The 20283-nt window shown below is 53.3% G+C and overlaps 2 protein-coding genes across 2 annotated transcripts; both read right to left on the bottom strand.

Annotated features, from left to right (window-relative positions):
- Window positions 1-6341: 6341 nt before the first annotated feature.
- LOC309603245 (olfactory receptor 14C36-like) lies at window positions 6342-7265 on the bottom strand (the record flags this gene model as incomplete). Its single annotated transcript, XM_082338133.1, has 1 exon — window positions 6342-7265. The coding sequence occupies one exon, from the start codon at window positions 7263-7265 to the stop codon at window positions 6342-6344; it is 924 nt and encodes a 307-aa protein (XP_082194259.1).
- Window positions 7266-17972: 10707 nt separating this feature from the next.
- On the bottom strand, window positions 17973-18908 carry LOC309603174 (olfactory receptor 14A16-like; the record flags this gene model as incomplete). The annotated part of the gene is made up of 1 exon (XM_082338087.1): window positions 17973-18908. The coding sequence occupies one exon, from the start codon at window positions 18906-18908 to the stop codon at window positions 17973-17975; it is 936 nt and encodes a 311-aa protein (XP_082194213.1).
- Between the last annotated feature and the right edge of the window lie 1375 nt (window positions 18909-20283).

Here is a 20283-nt window from a genome sequence, read left to right as displayed (position 1 = left end):
AAGGAGAGGGCGCGGAGCAGATCCCCGCAGTGGGGAAAAGGTCTCCGCAGCTGGTGCGTGGACACCACGGACTATGACCACTCAGCAGGGAGGAGGAGGAGAACTGGTCCTCCGAGGCGTGACTGCACTCCCAGGGATGACGCAGCTGCAGGGCCCTCCAACGGCAGCTCCCAGTCGGCTCCTGCACCCAGTGCTGCTCAGGAGCAAACCCTGCCACTGCAGAGAGAGCGGAGCAGATCCCCCGCAGTGGGGCTATGATCTCCACAGCTGGTTTGTGGAGATGAGGGACTACCCCTGCTCAGCAAGGGGGAGGAGGAGGTGGAGAACAAGTCCTCCATGTTGTGTCCGAGCTCCAAGGGATGACACAGGTCCAGGGCCCTCCAATGTCAGCTCCAAGTGGGCTCCCGCACCCAGGGCTGCTTGGGAGCAAACCCTGCTGAGGCAGAGAGAGCGGAGCAGATCCCGCAGCGGGGCTATGATGTCTGCAGCCAGTTTCTGGAAGCCACAGACCATGACACCTCAGCAGGGAGGAGGCGAGTTTCAGTGCCCCAGAGACGCACAGCAAAGTAACACTCAGGGTGCTGCTGTTGTGACGGGGGCAGATTGCGACCCTGGATAAGGGTGGAGCACAGCATCTGACTTGTGCAATGCCAGAGAGGAGGAGGAGGAAGAACCCAGGAAGCACCAAAACTGCCCCCAGCAGGGACCAAGCTGCACAAAGGGCACCAGCAGCCCACCCTGTCCCCCCTCCCAGTGCGGCCTCTGGCCAGGAAGAGCTCAGAGAGACCTTCCACAGACTCGGACAGCTCTGCCGGTGAGCCCACCTGCCCACAGGTCCCGCGAGGAAGAGCTTTAAGCCCTGGTCAGCTCTTGGGATCGCCTTGCAAAAACAACACTCACTTGGTACCAACAGTCAGAAAAGCCAAAGCCAGAATTAAAACCACTCGTTGGCCTTGCATATGTAATTGATGGGGTGTTTTCTTCTCTGTAGGTTTTGGGGCAATTGGAGGAAATGCCCAGTGTGGGAGGTTTATGTCTTGGGATTTTGAAAGCTGTGTGCTTGCATGTGCCCATCTTGCAATCTCTTCTTGTCAAATACGGAGATCAAGTCACTCAAACAGAAATGGGCTGGCTGCGACGACAGCGAGTGGGACTGAAACGGGCTGAACGGCCGGGCCCTGAGGGTGCTGCTCAGTGGCAGCAAGCCTCGTGCAAGGCCAGTAAGCAGGGGTGTCTCCCAGGGGTCAAGACTGGGTCTGATCCTGTTTAACATCATCCTTAATTAATGTTCTGGAGGATGGGGCAGAGGGCACCCTCAGCAAGCTGGCCGATGACACCAGACTGGCAGCAGTGGCGCTTAGGCCAGGGGGTCATGCTGCCGTCCCGAGGGACCTGGGCAGGCTGCAGAGATGGGCTGACAGGGACCTCATGCCCAGACCAGAAAGGGGACGTGCAAAGGGTGCTGTGCGGGTGACGAGCAGCGGCACAGGCTGCCCAGGGAGACTGTGGAGTCTCCCTCCCTGGAGATGTTCCACAGCCCTCTGGACATGGTCATGGGCAAGCGTCTGAAGGAGGCCCTGCTTGAGCAGGGGGGTTGGACCAGGTGACTTCGTCCTCCAGCTGACCTCCCGGCCAGCCTCAAGCAGCCACTGATTCTGGGAAATGGAATCATTATCATCAGAAAACTTGCTAATGCTGCATTCGACTCCTGCATGCAGATCATCGATAAGCATATTGAACAGAACTGGCCCTAGGACTGAGCCCTGAGGAACACCGCTGGGGACTGGTCGCCAGCCAGATGCAGCCCCATTCACTGCGACCCTTTGAGCTCTGCCCTTCAGCCAGTTCTTCACCCAGCGCCCCGTGAACCCGTTCATCCCCCAGTTGGACAACTTGTCCAGAAGGATGCTGTGAGGGACAGTACCAAAAGCCTTACTAAAATCCGGGAAAACTACACCCACCACCTTCCTTTCATCCACTAGGATGGTAACCTTATCCCAGAAGGATATCAAATGAGTTAAACTGGACTTTTATTTAACATGGGTTCACAAAGGGGAAGGAAAGTCCAGAGGTCTCTTCCAACGTCAACATTTCTGTGATTCTGTGAGTAGAAAGGAGAAAAGTCAGAGAGCAAAAACTCAACAACACATAGCCTTGACCGCAAATAGAGCGGGATCCTGTGGAGAGGACGCACGCTGGAGCAGGGGAGAAGTATGGGGAGGAAGGAGTGACAGAGGTGAACTGTTATGTACTACCTGAAACCCCCCATTTCCCACCCCCCTGCACCTCTCAAGGCTGGGGTGGGTAGAAGAATTGGGAATGAAGGAGTAATCTGGGCCTGGGAAAAAGGAGTGGGGTGGGGAAATGGGCTTTAATACTCTTGTTATCATTTCTCACTATCCAGATTCTTTCAATTGGCAAGAAATGTCGTGTCTTCTTTGCCTGTGACAGGAATCAGTAAGCGATCTCCCTGTCTTTATCTTGACCCATGACCTATGGCAGAGATGGAAATGGCCGGTGTGGGGGACGGGTCTGGGACAACTTCCCTGAGGCTGCTTCCCCAGGATGTCCAGGGAACATGGCACAGACCTGGCCCCTCTCTTCTGCACCTTTGGTGCCTTGCTTCCTTCCCCATGACGCCTGGCTCTGCACCGTGAGCACCCTGCTGGGGGCCCCCACCCTGCACACTCACACAGATTGCCTCTGCAGTAGCATTCCCTCTTCCAGGCCTTTTGCGGCCCAGCCCAGCCCCTGCCCAGATCTCTCCACCTCCCTGACGCCATGGTAGTGTCCGCTGCAGGGTGCTGCAGAGCTCTGGGCACTCAACCACAGCCCCAGCCCCTCTGAAGGGCACAGCAGCCGCTGGGGGGCAGAGACGGGGGTCAGCCTCCCCACCAGCCCCAGGGCTGATGCTGGCCCCAAGGGCACGAGGAAACAGAAGCCAGTCAATCTCCAGCTCTGCTGCATTCATGTTGGAGGTTATCCCCAACTCCGCCTGCATTTGCCCCCTTCTCTGCCTCCATCAGCCCCACTGCCCAGGACAGCACGAGAGTCCTGGGGCTCCTCAGGCAGCTCCCGCATCTCTCCACTCTCCCTTCCCTCTGCCTGCTGGGTTCCCACTGACTCCCATGGCAGGGTACTTGTTTGTGCATACCTCAATTTAGCGTTTTTTGAGGGGGGAGATTTCACATCTGAAGGTGTTTCACCTTCTGAGCTTCCATTCATTCCAACCCCAGGGCACATGGTAAGTCCCCATCCTCTCCTCTCCTCACCCCTCCAAATTCATTTCCAGAGAGTCTGGTATATGCCATCATTCCTGTCACACACGAAGAAACCTAAGGAGATAACGGGGAGCTCATGGACCATCTGCCCTGCCACTGGACACCAAGAAGAGAGCTTTTAAATCAGAGCATTTGGTCCAGTGGAACCCAATAGTACCATGAGCTGAACCCCAAACACAGGGAGAAAAAAAGGAGAAAAGATTCTTTAAAAGACCAGTTCCTTGGACATTTTCTTGGCAGCACCTTTGGAGGAAGAGCTCAGCCTTCAGTCTCTGGAACTGGGAGATAGTGTTTTATTGAAGAGCTGCTACTGAACAGGCCACATTTGACACAGTACTGTGCAAGGGTCACACACAGTAAGATCGAGCCTCAAGAAAAGCAGTGTAAACCCAACAAATTATCTATAAGCAGGATTATCACAAGAGAAAACAATCACTCCTGGCCAAAGATAAACTCTGGGAAATGGGCAGAGAAGGGAGGCAGGTTATTGTTGGTAAAACAATGACCACTGGGCCAGTCTCTATAAGGCATCCTTGAGCTCCTGGTTCCTCAGGCTGTAGATGAGGGGGTTCACTGCTGGAGGCACCACTGAATACCAAAATGATACCACCAGATTTAGAACTGGGGAGGAGATGGAGGGGGGCCTCAGGTAGGCAGACATGGCAGTGCTAACGAACAGGGAGACAACGGCCAGGTGAGGGAGGCACGTGGAGACGGCTTTGTGCTGTCCCTGCTCAGAGGGGATCCTCAGCACGGCCCTGAAGATCTGCACATAGGACAGTGTGCAGGCACACAAGTGGAGACCGCAGTGCTCTGTGCCTTGTGTTCCTGGACTGCCCTACATCTGCTGGATTGACAGGGGACAGACCTTGCCACACTGCAGTCGTGGCCATCAGTTGCTTCTGTCAGGAAAATTTCCAACTCCCACGTGCACACTGAGGAGAGAGGCTAGGACGCAAAGTCTAGAATTACAAGGGTCAATATTTATTCACGCACATGAGGTGCCCCAGCTAAACTGGGGCACTGTCGCAAAAGCAAGTTGGGAAGTTTGTCAGCTGAGGAGGAAAGGGACACAAGGGTAGAACTGCAAAAGGTTTCTTTCATGATCGTGAGACCAGCTCTCCATAGGGAAGGAAGGTATCCATCGGGATTTTTCAAGAGCTCATATACAGCTTGAAAGGTTTCTATACAGCTAAGCTTAATCATCCAATAGCGCACACACACACTTTAGTCCTCTCCGATCACGTTCAGTTCCTTGCAAGTATTCTCAGTCACCCAGTGTTGTTCTGCATGGGCAGTCTGGTTGTTCAAACATGACCTTCTGGGGTCCAGATGTGCCCCTGCGTTTGCCAAGCACAGGTTCCTTTTTATTCTCCTTCTCCTGAGGGCATCCTGCTCAGGTCTCTTCTCAGGATTTTTACCTGGCTATCTGGGCTCAGCAGTTTACCCTTTCTTCACAGCAAATATCCTTAAACTGTGCTGTGCCCAGGCTCTGAGATGTGGTACCTAAGAGCACAGCCATGACCAGTCAGCTGACAGACCCCTGAGCAGAGATTGCTCTTGAGCTATTTGGTGTCAGGTATGGGCATGTTCTCGAATGATATTTACACCGTACTCAATTGGTTTAGATTTGTTAGCATAACAACAACAAGCGGTATTTATTAAGTTAAGGAGCGCTCAAGATTTCCATACCATCCTTCAGGGGATGACCATGTTTCACCATTCACTATTCATGGATCCAAAAAACACGGGCTGAGGAAGCACATCAAGATGTGTGAGGGGAGGACCTCCCTGAGGCACCTCTTGGCTCTTTGACTGCTTGTGCACGGCTCGGGAGGAGCTCCTTTGGTGACCCCATTTGTATTGCAGGCGGTTGGTCTGCACTGGGCAGGGAGTGAGACGGAACTGGTACCAGGAATGCCGTGGGAGGGGAGCTTCGGTGTACTGGCTGTGGCTGGGAGAGGGTTAATTTTCTTCACAGCAGCCCGTATGGTGTGTGCTTTGGATGGGGTGTCCAGCGCACACGGGCACAGACCAGACCCTGCTCCGCTGGTCCTTCACGTCTCTCCCAGGAGGCCTGGCTGTGCGAGGAGACATTCTTGGGTGCCAAGGACTGAATTCTCCCATGAGCGTCCATGACACTGCTGTGTGCCCCAGAGCTGCACACTCACACACTTGAGCTGCTCACAAGGGTTTTCCTCTCCTGGGCACTTCTCTGGGCATGTTCTCTAGAGCCACTTTGAAAGAAGACCTAAGCCTTCAGGCACTGCCCGGAGAAGATCCTTTCTCATAGAATCATAGAATCGTTAAAGTTGGAAAGGACCTCTGAGATCATTGAGTCCAACCTGTTAACCTAACTGCCTGGTCCACCTCTAAGCCATGTCCCTAAGCACCACATGCACACATTTTTTGAATACTTCCAGGGACTGTGATTGTACCACTTCCCTGGGCAGTCTGTTCCAATGCCTAACCACTTTCTCCATGAAGACATTTTTCCTAATAGCTAATCTAAAAAGCTGTTATGGAAGCCAGCTCTGTCACAGAGGTGCCCATTGCCCGTCCCTGCCTGCGGGCACAGGACTGCCGCACCACAGGACTGTGACCAAGCCGCCAGAGCACTCCGACCGTGCACCAAGACAAGGGCTGAGAAGGAGAGTGTGGAAGTGGAAAGAGAGCAGCTTGGGAAAGACCAAGAACTGGTGCTCCCTGGCAGTGCTGCTGTGCCAGGGCTGTTTTTCCTCTCCACCTCTGCACCAGGGTACTCCATCTGCAGCTTTACAAAGGTCTCAGGGGAAGAATCTTAGAAAAAAGTCGCTGCAGGGTCCTTTATTTTGTTTAAACACACAGAGAGCACGGCTCCTCATGTACACAGTCAGTGGATCACAAAAAGCTGGTGGATACCAAAATAGAAGTGTGATGCAGACAAGCACTTTTTTGTGGACAACATTATTACAACTAAGAAAAGCTAAAACCAAAGTACCAAAGAAAGTCTCAGCCTAGAATCAGTTACATTCTGAGTGCAATGAGATTTGCAGAAGAAGATGGGCAGTTCATTGCTGCTTAAAAACATCCAGTCATAAGTTTCTTCAGGGAATCCTTGAGCTCCTTGTTCCTCATGCTGTAGATGAGGGGGTTCACTGCTGGAGGCACCACAGTGTAGAGAAATGATACCACCAGATTTAGAACTGGGGAGGAGATGGAGGGGGGCTTCAGGTGGGAAAATATGCCAGTGCTGACGTACAGGGAGACCACGGCCAGGTGAGGGAGGCACGTGGAAAAGGCTTTGTGCCGTCCCTGCTCAGAAGGGATCCTCAGCACGGCCCTGAAGATCTGCACATAGGACACCACAAGGAAAACAAAACACCCAAATGTTAAACAGGCACTACCCACAAGAAGCCCCACTTCCCTGAGGTAGGCATCTGAGCAGGAGAGCTTGAGGATCTGGGGGATTTCACAGAAGAACTGGTCCAGGACATCGCCTTGGCAGAGGGGTAGTAAAAATGTATTGGCAGTGTGCAGAAGAGCATAGAAGAAGCCACTGCCCCAGGCAGCTGCTGCCATGTGGACACAAGCTCTGCTGCCCAGGAGGGTCCCGTAGTGCAGGGGTTTGCAGATGGCCACGTAGCGGTCATAGGCCATGACAGTGAGAAGAAAATACTCTGCTGAAATGAAAAAGACAAATAGAAAGAGCTGGGCAGCACATCCTGCATAGGAAATAGACCTGGTGTCCCACAGGGAATTGGCCATGGACTTGGGGAGAGTGGTGGAGATGGAGGCCAGGTCGAGGAGGGAGAGGTTGAGGAGGAAGAAGTACATGGGGGTGTTGAGGCGGTGGTCACAGGCGATGGCGGTGATGATGAGGCCGTTGCCCAGGAGGGCAGCCAGGTAGGTGCCCAGGAAGAGGCAGAAGTGCAAGAGCTGCAGTTCCCGCGTGTCTGCAAATGCCAGGAGAAGGAACTCGATGATGGAGCTGCTGTTGGACATTTGCTGCCTCTGTGCATGGGGACCTGCCCAAGGAGGTAAAGGCAGTGAGAAGTTAGGGTAGAGTTCTCTGAGCAAAGCCTATTCCAGTTCTCATGGAAACACCCCAGACTGCCTTGCACCTTTCAGGGAGACCTTTGGCAGGTGACTTTCATGAGCTCTGGTTGGTGCTGGCTGAGGGTGCCATGTGGAGCAGGGAGCTCTGCTGTGCGCTCTGGAGGGGTCAGCCCTGTCCTACAGCAATAGGTAATAGCAACATGGGGTGATCTCAGATTAAATCCACTTTTGATATCAATGAGCTTTTCAGCATTGTTGCTCCCATTTCACCCAACTGCAGAGCAGAGCCGAAGGGATTTTGTTTTGTTTATCTTGTTCTAGTTGCCACAGCACAACTGAGAAGTGCTTGTAAAGCAGAAATCCTTGGCACTTCTGCTGTACTCCAAGTGAAATGGTGTGGGTGCTGACAGGCAAAGAGACTGTCCCTTAGTGCAGGGTGTGGAGAGCTGGTCTGTCCATCAGCCCTGGTCTCAGCTGCCTTTTCCTTGCAGCTCTTTGAGCTGGAGGAGGATCACACCCAGATGTTCACCTGAGAAGAAACTGGAAACTTCTGAGAGCAGAGGAATCCAGTTCCCAAGTGCAGATCTCCAAACCCCTCCCCACCATCTCATTGTACGTGAGCAGGATCTCAGCTCTCCCCTCCCAGCCATGGACACACAGGGCTCATTGCAGCTGCCCACACAGACGATGAGCCACATTGCCATGGCCTTAGCACTGAGTTGTCTTCTCCATGGGACACAGAGAGCCCATGGGAGAGCTGTGCCCTTCTGGAGGACAGCCTGCATCCCAGCAGGAGCCCCAGGGAAAAAGTCAAAAGTCCTGAAGACAGGGAGTCCTTAGGTGAGGGTCAGCTCATTGCCAGCCCCACACACTGCAGTGCCCGGAGCCCCCAGGTAAGGTGGGGACAAAGGCAGCAAGGACAGGAGGGGAAACAGAGAAATGTCCCAATGCTCCTGCCATGGGAGGAAGGACAGGGACAGACAGACAGGCACTCAGGCGTTTCTCCTCACTGTGGGTTGGGCTGCCAAGAAGAAGACAGCCTGAAACCCCATGACCCTGGGGCCAAAGGCTGTGCTGGGTGGGAGAGGAGAGCAGGAGGGTGCTCCCTGAAGGTGTCTGTGCTGCAGGGGATGGCAGGGAGGTGCCTGAATCCCCACTGCCATGGTGTTCATGGGAGCAGCTCCCTCTCCCTCCCTGACCATGTCTCTGCTGCCTGGAGCTGTCCCTGCCAGGAGCTGTTTCTCTGTCCCCAAGTCTCCTCCCTGCCAGTGCTCACAGAGCCCATCCCACCCGCTCTGTGCTCAGCTCTGCCCTGCAGACATCTCCTGGCAGCAGGGCACTGCCCAGGGGCATCTCTGTATGTGCAGGGGCTCAGGAGAAGCTCAGACAAGTCCCAGTGAGAAGCAGGGTCTCAGTGCCTTCTCCAGAGCAGAGAAATACATTCCCATCTCCCACTGCCCACCCAGCCAACCAAGAGTGGCAAAGAGAAAGCAGAGATTCCTTCCCTTTTAGGTAATCCTCATCTTGACCTTCCTCTTGAAAAGTCCCCTTGGAAATTCCCTGGGGGTAATCTGGAGCTGTAGGCAGCCCTGACCCATGCAGCACCCTCTCAACAGAGGGACCCGGTCTTACCCTGCCAGGGTCACTGCTTGCACACACAGCTTCTCCCTGCAGCGTTGTGGGCAGCTCCCCGGGCAGGCTGAGTGCTGACCCTGGCAGGCAGCAGCGTCTGTTGCCCTGGCACACAGCGCCCTGGGGTGCAGGGACCCTGCTCTGAAGGACGGCCCTGGGCACCCCTGGCTGCACACCCGGCTTCATGCCCTTGCAGCCATCCCCAGGAGAAGGCAGCCATCATGACCTTTCCTTCAGATGGTGCGGCAGGGAAGCCCTGCTCTGGAGCATGTCCTCCTTCTCCAGAGAAGGAGGACATGCTGTCCTCCTTCTCCAGAGTCTCCTTGGCCAGAGAAGCCAAGAAAGACATCCTGATAGGTCCTCTCAGTCATGGGATGTGCCAGCTCTGGAAGAGCCCTCCAGGATACTCATCTGAATCTCGCTGCTGCCAGAGACTTACTGTGTCAGATGCTGTGAAGATTTCTCTCCGAACAAGCTCAGCTCTCTCCTTCCACCCCACACTGCCTTTACCCTCTCTCTGCCTCACTCCTCTCCCCTCGGTGCCTGCAGGCAGTGCCCACAGCCCTGCTGTGCTTCGCAGAGGAGCTGCTCCTGGGCAGAGCTGTCTCTCTGCAGGGCTGCCCACTTGCCAGGAGCTCCCTGTGTCCCAAAAGCCCGGCCCACCTGACCAACAGAGGCCCAGCCCAAGGCAGCACTTTCTCTCTTTTTTGAGCTCCCTCCAGGTGTCCCTGGGGCTCCAGGGGAACCTGCTGTGAAACAGGCTGAAGGAATCACTCATGTTCCCTCCCTCAGCTGGGGAGAGAGATTTCTTTCCAGCAGTGTCCTTTCTCCTACCAGAGATGGGCTTAGGTCTAAAAATCGCCCCTTTGTCTTACCATTAAGTAGGACACCCAGACAATGACAGGCAGGGATCTTCTTTAATCCTGATGAGGGACGGGATTCAGCTGGAGGCTGAGACTCAGAGGAGGCATCTCATCCTGTGTTTCTATTGCTAAGCACTGGAAGGGGACTCAGCTCCCTCCCATGCCTGCCACAATCCCACAGGAGGTGGGATTCCTCTTGCTTCAGTTCAGGTGGGCATTAAATAGGCACCTGCATGTGAGCTCCTTGTCTCAGCTCCCGTGGTCACTGGTGAAGATGTAGGTCGGGACTTGGCTGTTCAGATGAAATACCTGCTGACACCTGAGGTGCCAGGGGTTGTCCAAGGCACGTGCAAGGCAACTGCACTTGTCCCTGTTTACTACTTTCTTGGCAGCCTATGCTGCCATCTGACCAAATGATGTCATGTAGCACAGGGAGAACTAAGCTTTGCTCTGTCTTTTCCATCAGCTGGGTTGACTAGATCTCCATTGCCTGTAATGATGGTTTTCATCCCCACATTGCCTAATCAAATTCCAGACTGTTACTCGATTTCATGTCCAAATAGATGTCTGTAGTGTTCTGTGAGATGCCAAGGCTCTCACCCGTACCTACATGTGGCTGGCAGGTACAGCACGGGAAAGCCATCCCCATTCAGAACGAGTGTGTGTCGGACACCCCAGACAGCCTTGCAGACAGGTTAGGTGCCTTTGTGCAAGAAACTCTTTGCCACCACTGCAGTGTGGCAAGGTCCGTCCCTTCTCTACCCAGTAGATGTAAGGCAGGCCAGGAGCACAAGGCACATCACACTGGGGTCTCCACTTGTGTGCCTATGTTCTCAGACTGCTGTTTTGTCTCTCCACCAGCCTTTACTCACCCCCTTGATGATACAATCAAGGAACGGACCAACAGTTTTCACATTGGCCTGACAGCAGCACCTTGTCATTGACGGAGATCACCTTCACGTCCACCAAAGGCCCTAAGAGGCAGCAGAGACACCACTGAAATAAACCTCTTTCTTTCCAGGGCTGCACTTCCCAGCCCCATTTTCCTCTGGCCTTGGGGACAGCAGGGTTTGCTCATTATTGTGGCATCCAATTGCAGCTTTATGTTTCCATCTGATGTCCACTCTGGAACGTCTCTGCTCTGAAGCAAAGCCTTTGCAAACAGGGCTTCTCGGACGCTGGGTACCAGGTTTCCGTAAGACAAGTCAGAGTTTTGCCTGGAGCCACAGCTGAGGAGCTACAGCCCAAATGTGCACTCATGCCCTCAGCCAGGGGCACAGCCAGGATGAGCTGGAGCCTGTGCTTTTTGACATCAGTGGAGTGACTGCCAAGGCATGATGGGACAAGTCACACGGCTTGGGGTGCTGCAATGGATGGGTACAGGCTTTTCAGGAGAGACAGGCTGGAAGGATCAGGAGTGGGGCTCCCTCAAAGTGAAGAAATTAACTGCATGTATGGAGCTCCTCTGTGGGGCAAGTGACAAGTTGGGTGAGCCCTTGTGAGCGAGGGCCAGAGGAGGGGCCAGTAAAGGTGACACCGTGGTGGGAGATGAGAAACCCACAGTTGGCCTAGTCTTTTCTAAGCATCCAAATGAAGACCCTGGATGTAGAAGCCTGGGTCTCACTGGAGACTGCAATGTCCCTGGCATTTAATGGAAGAGGAACACAGCAGGATTGTTGTGGTTTAACCCCAGCTGGCAACCAAGCACCACACAGCCGCTCGCTCAGCCTCCCCCCAGCCGGTGGGATGAGGGAGAGAATCTGAAGAGCAAAAGTAACAAGACTCGTGAGTTGGGATAAGAATGGTTTAATCATGGAAATAAAATAAAATTAAATTTAAAAAAAAAAATTGTAATGAAAAGGAAAACAATAAGAGAGAGAGAGGGGAACAAAACCCAGGAAAATCAAGTGATGCAACCGCCTACCAGTCACCGACCAATGCCCCGCCAGTCTCCGAGCAGCGATCACTGCCCTCTGGCCAACTCCCTCCAGTTTATATCCTGACCATGACATCATATGGTATGGAATAGCCCTTTGGCCAGTTGGGGTCAGCTGTCCTGGCTGTGCTCCCTCCCAGCTACTTGTGCACCTCCTGGCTGGCAGAGTATGGGAAGCTGAAAAGTCCTTGTCTTAATATAAGCACTAGAATCACAGAATCATAGAATGTCCTGACTTGGAAGGGACCCACACGGATCATCGAGTCCAACACTACTTAGCAACAACTAAAACACCAGTGTGCTGTCACGTTATTCTCAGGCTAAATCCAAAACACAGCACTCTGCCAGCTACTAGGAAGAAAATGAACTCTATCCCAGCTGAAACCAGGACAGTATCCACCCCTTATTCTATACCATCTACGTCGTGCCCAGGTCCCATACTTTCCAATACATTTCAATTAATTGCCACCACTTTTCCTGTCTTTTAATATATACACACAGAGATCATTCCCTTGGTCTACGGGCCATGCCTCTAAAATGTCCGTTGGGTTCCTTGAGTCCATGACTTTGGGCTCCATCTGTCATAACAGTCTTTCAGGGCAGGAGAGCTGGTGTGTGGTCTTGGATTGTTGCATGCTGAAGTCAGTTCTGGTTCCATCACTGCTGCACTTCGCTTGGTTTCATCAAAGTTCATTCTTCATTAATCTGGGTGATTCTTACTGTAATACCATTGGTATGGCATATAGCCACCATAGAAGTGATGACATGCACTATCATTTAGCAATTAACATCATACGATTCAGTTCATTGGCTATTTTCACCCCAAATCAAATCCCCCTGAGGTACACATCAGAATTCCCCATCCTTCCACATCACCCACCAAGTGCACCCACGTCCTTGAGCAAAAGCAATCCCACCAATGGGTTTGCCTTTGCCTGAGGCGGGAGTAACCCAGACTGTCTGCCCCAGCATATTTTTTATGTGCACTACATGGACTTTATTCCCTTCTACAGTATGTAAAAGTTTTGATTGGGCAGGGCCAGCTCGATTGGCAGATCCCCTAGTGTTGACTAACCAGGTGGCCTTTGCTAAATGTCTATCCCAGTGTCTGAATGTCCCGTCACCCATTGCTCTCAGTGTAGTCTTTAACAGTCCATTGTATCGTTCGATTTTCTCAGAGGCCGGTGCGTGATAGGGGATGTGATATACCCACTCAGTGCCATGCCTTTGGCCCAGGGGTCTATGAGGTTCTTTCAGAAATGAGCCCCATTGTCTGTCTCAACTCTTTCTGGGGTGCCATGTTGCCATAGGATTTGCTTTTCAAGACCCAGGATAGTGTTCCGGGCAGTGGCATGGGGCACAGGATATGTTTCCAGCCATCTGGTGGTTCCTTCCACCGTTGTAAGCACATGACGCTTGCCTTGGTGGGTTTGTGGGAGTGTGATATCATCAATCTGCCAGACCTCCCCATATTTATCTTTCAGCCATCGTCCTCCAAACCAGAGAGGCTTGAACCGCTTGGCTCGCTTGATTGCAGCGCATGTTTCGCATTCATGGGTAACCAGTGCAATGGTGTCCATGGTTAAGTCCACCCCGCGATCGCGAGCACATCTATGTGTTGCATCTCTTCCTTGGTGGCCTGAGGTGTCATGGGCCCACCCAGCTAGAAATAATTCACCCTTATGTTGCCCGTCCAGATCCACCTGAGCCACTTCAATCTTAGCAGCCTGATCCACCTGCTGATTGTTTTGAGGTTCTTCAGTGGCCCGACTCTTGGGTACGTGAGCATCTACGTGACATACTTTTACAGCCAGGTCCTCTACCCGGGCGGCAATATCTTGCCACAATGCAGCAGCCCAGATGGGTTTGCCTCTGTGCTGCCAGTTGCTCTGCTTCCATCGCTGCAACCACCCGCACAGGGCATTTGCCACCATCCATGAGTCAGTATAGAGATGGAGCATTGGTCACTTTTCTTGGTCAGCAATATCTAAAGCCAGCTGGATGGCTTTCACCTCTGCAAACTGGCTCGATTCCCCTTCTCTTTCAGCAGTTTCTGCGACTTCTTGTATAGGACTCCATACAGCAGCTTTCCACCTCTGATGCTTCCCCACAAGACGACAGGACCCATCAGTGAACAGGGCATATTGCTTCTCATTTTCTGGCAGTTTATTGTACAGTGGGGCCTCTTCAGCACACATCACCTCCTTCTCTGGTGATATTCCAAAATCTTTGCCTTCTGGCCAGTCCATGATCACTTCCAAGATTCCTGGGCGACTGGGGTTTCCTATTTGAGCCCGTTGTGTGATCAGTGCGACCCACTTACTCCATGTAGCATCAGTTGCATGATGTCTAGAAGGGACCCTCCCTTTGAACACCCAGCCCAACACTGGCTGTCGGGGTGCCAGGAGGAACTGTGCTTCAGTACCAACCACGTCTGAAGCAGCTCGAACCCCTTCATATGCTGCCAATATCTCTTTTTCAGTTGGAGTGTGGTGGGCCTCAGATGCTCTGTATCCCCGACTCCAAAAGCCCAGGGGTCAACCTCGAGTCTCCCCCGGTGCTTTCTGCCTGAGGCTCCAGGTTCTCCCTGGCTGCGATGTAGAGCACATTTTTTACATCTTGTCCTGCCTGGGCTCACCCAAGGGCGACTGCATGAACTCTCTCCCATTTAATTTGTTCAAACGCTTGTCGTTGCTCAGGACCCCATTTGAGGTTGTTCTTCTTCTGGGTCACTTGATAGGGAGGGCTTATGATGAGACTGTAATTTGGAATATGAATTCTCCAAAAACCCACAACACCCAAGAAAGCTTGTGTTTCCTTTTTGCTGGTTGTTGGAGACATAGCCATTATTTTGTTGATCACATCCATTGGGATCATGCCCCACTTCTCATCTTCCCTGTTGGTCTCTCCTCAAGACACTGAATCTCCATCCAGCACAAAAGCCATGGGAGCTGTCCTTCCCCACCTCACCTCTTATTCCACTGATGTCACAGGTCTGTCATGCCGCACAGGGCTCCTGCTCTCTGTGCCCCAGGCTGTGGGCTTGGTGCCCATTTGGGCTGCAGCACCTCAGATGTGGCACCAGGGCCAAGGGCAGACTTGTCACATGGAAACCTGGTCCCCAGAGATGGGAGCCCGTGTGTGGCAAGGCTTGGCTTCCCAGCAGAGGCATGCTGGAGTGGGTGGCAGGTGGTGCCATAATGATGGATGAGGTTCCCCCACGGAGAGCAAAAGCTGCAGTCCCCAAGGGCAGAGAGCAAGAGGCCTGGGCCGTGCAGCCCTGGCAGGAGAGGGCTTTGCTGTGCCAGGTGACTCTGCAGCACCGTGGGGCCTGTGCCAGAGGTGGAGCTGATCTGCAGGAAGGACAAGGTGCTGCTGAGAAAGTCCCTGGGGGAGGGCAGCCTGTGATCCAGCCACACTGTGGACATCATGTTGGGGGCTGACTGGCCAGATGATAGCAGCTCTGCAGAGAAGGACCTTGGCGTCCCAGAGGAGAAGCAGCTGAATATAAGCCAGCAATACACACTTGCAGCAAAGGCCAACAGCCTCCTGGGCTGCATTAGGAAAAGCCTTGCTGGCAGATGGAGGGAGGTGACCCTTCCCTTCCACTCAGCACTGGGGAGGCCCCATCTGGAGTGCTGTGTCCAGTGCTGGGCTCCTCACTACAATAAAGTTGTTGACCTACAAAAGCAAGTCCAGCAAAGGGGCATAAAGCTGGTTTAAGGGACTGCAGCATTTTTCATAGGAGGAAATGCTGAGAGATGTGGGACTGTTCAGTCTGGAGAAGAAAAGGCTCAGAGGGATCTTGTTAATGCATATAAATACCTGATGGGAGGGCATGAAGACCAGGGAGCCAAGCTCTTCTCAGTAGTTCCCAGTGACAAGACAAGGGGCGATGGACACATCTAAAAACACATGAAATGCGAAATCTGAACCCAAGAAAGCACATTTTGACTGTGAGGGTGGTCCAACACTGTAATAGGTTTCCCAGAGAGGTTGTGGAGTCTCCATCCATGGAGATGTTCCCAACCCAGCTAGACAAGGTGCTCAGCAACCTGCTCTAGCTGACCCTGCCTCACTTGGAGGGTTGAACTACAGAATCTCTTGAGGTCCCTACCAAACTCAACATTTCCATGATTCTGTGAGTATGCAGGAGACAAGTAAGAGAGAAAGAAAGGAACAACACATAGCCTTGACAACAAATACAGTGGGATCCCATGGAGAGGACGGAAGCTGGAGCAGGGGAGAAGTGTGAGGAGGCTGGAGCAGCAGACGTTCTCTACTGACTGTTAACCCCCTCTTCACCATCCCCTCTGCTCCTCTTGGAGTTGGGGTGGGTAGATGAATTGGGAACAATGGAGTAGTTTGAGCCTGGGGGAAAGTGTGAGGGGAATGGTCTTTAATATTTTTGTTATTGCTTTTCACAATCCAAACCTTTTTTAATTGGCAACAAATGAATTGAACCTCACGAACAGAACAGGTCTTTTCCTGTTACACTACTTGGTAACTGATCTTTTCTTTATCTTGACCCATAAGATTGCTGGCTTATTTTTTCTCTTTCTCCTGTTGAGTCAGAGGAGGGAGTGAGTGAGCAGCTGCGTGGGTGTCTGGCTTCTGGCCAAGGTTAACACACCACAGGTCCACATCAGGACTGCTGCATCCAGCATGGGGCTTCCCAGCACAAGAATGACCCTGACAGAGGGTCTTATCACAGAGTCCTGGAGGAGGATGGGGGTGATCATGCAGCAAAGGTCCCTGCTCAGGGCTGGGGTGTACGGCCAGAGGTGGAAATGGACGGTGTGTGGGACTGATCTGGGAGAGTTCTCCCAGGGAAGCTTTCCCAGCATCTCCAGGGAACATGGCACAGACCTGGCCCCTCTCTTCTGCACCTTCGTTGCCTTGCTTCCTTCACCATGATGCCTGACTCTGCACTGTCAGCACCCTGCTGGGGGCCCCCACCCTGCACACTCACACAGCTTAGCTCTACACTGGGGCTTTCCTCTCCCGGGTGCTTCCCAGCCCAGCCCAGCCCCTCCCCAGCTCTCCCCACCTCCCCTGCCCCGTCCCCTCCCCAGCCCAGCAGAGCAGCCCAGCCTGGGCTGGCCCCAGGGCAGTGCCCACCGCAGGGTGCTGCAGAGCTCTGGGCACTCACCCCACAGCCCCAGCCCCTCTGAAGGGCACAGCAGCTCCTGGGGGGCAGAGAGGGGGGTTCAGGCTCTGCATCAGCCCCAGGGCTGGTGCTGGCCCCAAGGGCATGAGGAAACAGAGGCCAGGCACTCTCTGGCTCTCCTGAATCCATATTGTGGGTGATGCCCAATCCTGACTGAATTTGCCCCCTCCTCTGCTCCCACCAGCCCCACTCCCCAGGACAACATGACAGTCGTGGCCCTGGGCCTCCTCAGGCAGCTCCCGAATCTCTCCAGTCTCGCTTCCCTCTGCCTGCTGGGTCCCCACTGACTCCCATGACACTGCAGAGTCCTTGTTGATGGATAAGATGATTTAGTGCTTTGCTTTTCAGGAACTCTACCACTGAGGGTGTTTCACCTTCTGAGCCTCCATTCATTGCAAACCCAGGGCACGTGGGGAGTCCCCCTCTCCTCTCCTCTCCTCTCCTCTCCTCTCCTCTCCTCTCCTCTCCTCTCCTCTCCTCTCCTCTCCTCTCCTCTCCTCTCCTCTCCTCTCCTCTCCTCTCCTCTCCTCTCCTCTCCTCTCCTCTCCATCTCCTGCCCCTAAATTCTTTTCCAGGGAATCTGGTATTTGCCATCAGTCCTGTCATAAATGAAGTAACCCGAGGAGATAATGGGGAGCACATGGACCATCACCCCCGCTATTGGAAACCGAGACAAAAGCTTTCAGATTCAGAACATTTGGTCCCGTGGAATCCAATAGTACCATGAGCTTAACCCCAAAAACATTGAGAACAGAAGAAGAACAGACTCTTTAAAACACCAATTCCTCAGAAAATTTTTTGGAAACAACTTTGGAGGAAGAGCCCAGCCTTCAGGCACTGCACCTGGGAGATTCCATTTTATTGAAGAGATGCTATTGGGCATGCCACATCTGACACAAGTGTTGTGCAAGAGTCAGACACAATAAGATCAAGCCTCAAGACAAGTAGTATAAGCCCAGAAAATTATCTACAATCAGGATTATGACACGAGAAAAAAGCAGAATCCTGCCCGAAGATGAACTCTGGGAAATGTGCAAAGAAGGGGAGGCAGGTTATTGTTGGTGAAACAGCGTCCACTTGGCCACTTTCCATAGGGCTTCCTTGAGCTCCTGGTTCCTCATGCTGTAGATGAGGGGGTTCACTGCTGGAGGCACCACAGTGTACAGCACTGCCACCACTAAGTCCAGGGATGGGGAGGAGATGGAGGGGGGCTTCAGGTGGGCAAACATGGCAGTGCTGAGGAAAAGGGAGACCACGACCAGGTGAGGGAGGCACGTGGAAAAAGCTTTGTGCTGTCCCTGCTCAGAGGGGATCCTCAGCACGGCCCTGAAGATCTGCACGTAGGAAAACACAATGAAAACAAAACACCCAAAGAATAAACAGACACTAACCACAATAAGCCATGCCTCTCTGAGGTAGGCATGTGAGCAGGAGAGCTTGAGGATCTGGGGGATTTCACAGAAGAACTGGTCCAGGACATTGCCTTGGCAGAGGGGTAGGGAAAATGTATTGGCAGTGTGCAAGAGAGCATTGAGAAACCCAGTGCCCCAGGCAGCTGCTGCCATGTGGACACAAGCTCTGCTGCCCAGGAGGGTCCCATAGTGCAGGGGTTTGCAGATGGCCACGTAACGGTCATAAGCCTTGACAGTGAGAAGAGAATACTCTGCTGTAACCAAGAGGATAAAGAAAAAGAGCTGTGCAGCACACCCTTGGTAGGAAATGGCCCTGGTGTCCCACAGGGAATTGGCCATGGCCTTGGGGAGAGTGGTGGAGATGGAGGCCAGGTCGAGGAGGGAGAGGTTGAGGAGGAAGAAGTACATGGGGGTGTGGAGGCGGTGGTTGCAGGCTACGGCAGTGATGATGAGGCCGTTGCCCAGGAGGGCAGCCAGGTAGATGCCCAGGAAGAGGCAGAAGTGCAAGAGCTGCAGCTCCCGCATGTCTGTGAATGGCAGGAGGAGGAACTGGGTGACGGAGCTGCCGTTGGACATTTTCCCTCTCTAGGCATGTGGACCTGTTCAAGGAGGAAAACACAGTAAGTTAGGCAGGGACTTCTCTGAGCAAAATCAAAGCTATTTCCCATAGACTCTGCTCATGCTGCACACACCCCCTTTTCATTTTCCAGGAGATTTTCCTCAGGTCCGTGGCTGGAGCTCTGGTTGGTGCTGGCAGAACGTTCCATGAGGAGCAGGGCCCTTGCCCGCTGGTTGCTGAGGAGTCAGCCCTGCTCTGCAGCAGTGGGGTCATGGGAATGGTGGGGGCAGGGGCAAGTGCAGGTGTCCAACTTTGTCAGATGAAACCACACCTAACACAGAAGGGCCTGTCAGCATCTGCACTGCCAGTGCCAAGGAACTGGCATAGCAGAAGGCAGTTTGAGAGGCTTGGGGTTTCTTGCCGTTGCCCTCATCTCTCCAGGGATTGTCCTAGCATGTCAGAAACCCTCAGCATTTCTGCTGCTCTCACGGAGAACAGAGTGAGCTCTGCGAGGCAAGACGACTGCCTGTGGCTCAGTGCAGTGATGGGATCCTGTCACTCCCTCCGTCTTGTTCCCAGCTGCCTTGGGCTTGCACCTTCCTGAGATGGAGGGCAAGCACACTCTTATGTAACGCAACCAGACACTGCTGAGAGCAGAGGGATCCAGTGCAGACTACTAAATATGTCAGCCTTGCTCAAGGTCTCAGCACCCCACTTCTAGCCCCGGACACTCCTGGATCCTTTCACCAACCCAACAGCATTTCCTCAGCCATAGAGTCTCTGCGTTTCTCCGTGGGGCTTCCAGAGAACACAAAGGTGCTATGGGACAGGTTTGCATGCTGGAAGGCAGCTCACAGCTTGGAAGGACACCCTAAGGAGATGATAGCCAATTGTCTTAATGTTGGCATCTCATGAAGAGAAAATTGACTCCTTCCCCAGCCCCACAGGCTGCCTTGCCCACAGCCCCACAGATTAGAGGAAAGCTGGCACACTTGTTCCCATCGACATGCCTGCATGAATGGATGAACAAGATCAGTGTGTGACTCTGCAGCTGAAATTCCCATTCCCCGGGAGTCTGACAGCACTAAAAAGATGACTTTAAAATGGGCAGGTGGAGAAATGAGGAAAAATACAGTGAGGGTCTGGCTGAGAGAGGCAAGGGGGGAGGCAGACGGACCCTCAGGACAGTGTTACCCTTACCCAGCTGTGCACGCCACCTCCCAGACAGTGATAATGCAGGACAGCTGCCCTCAGCCTGATTGCTGGTCAGTGGGAAAAGGGGACATGGCACTAGGGATGCCCTTCGCCTCTTCTGCTGCTCTGCTGGACAGAGAGGTGACTCCCACCCCAGACCCCATGCCCGTGAGGGCCGAGGGCTGTGCTGGGTGGGAG

This window comes from Platalea leucorodia, assembly GCF_965183815.1.
Source record: "Platalea leucorodia genome assembly, contig: HAP1_HAP1_SCAFFOLD_24, whole genome shotgun sequence".
NCBI classification, from domain to species: domain Eukaryota; kingdom Metazoa; phylum Chordata; class Aves; order Pelecaniformes; family Threskiornithidae; genus Platalea; species Platalea leucorodia.
Note: the sequence above shows the minus strand (reverse complement) of the source record. Positions and strands in the feature narration are given on the sequence as shown.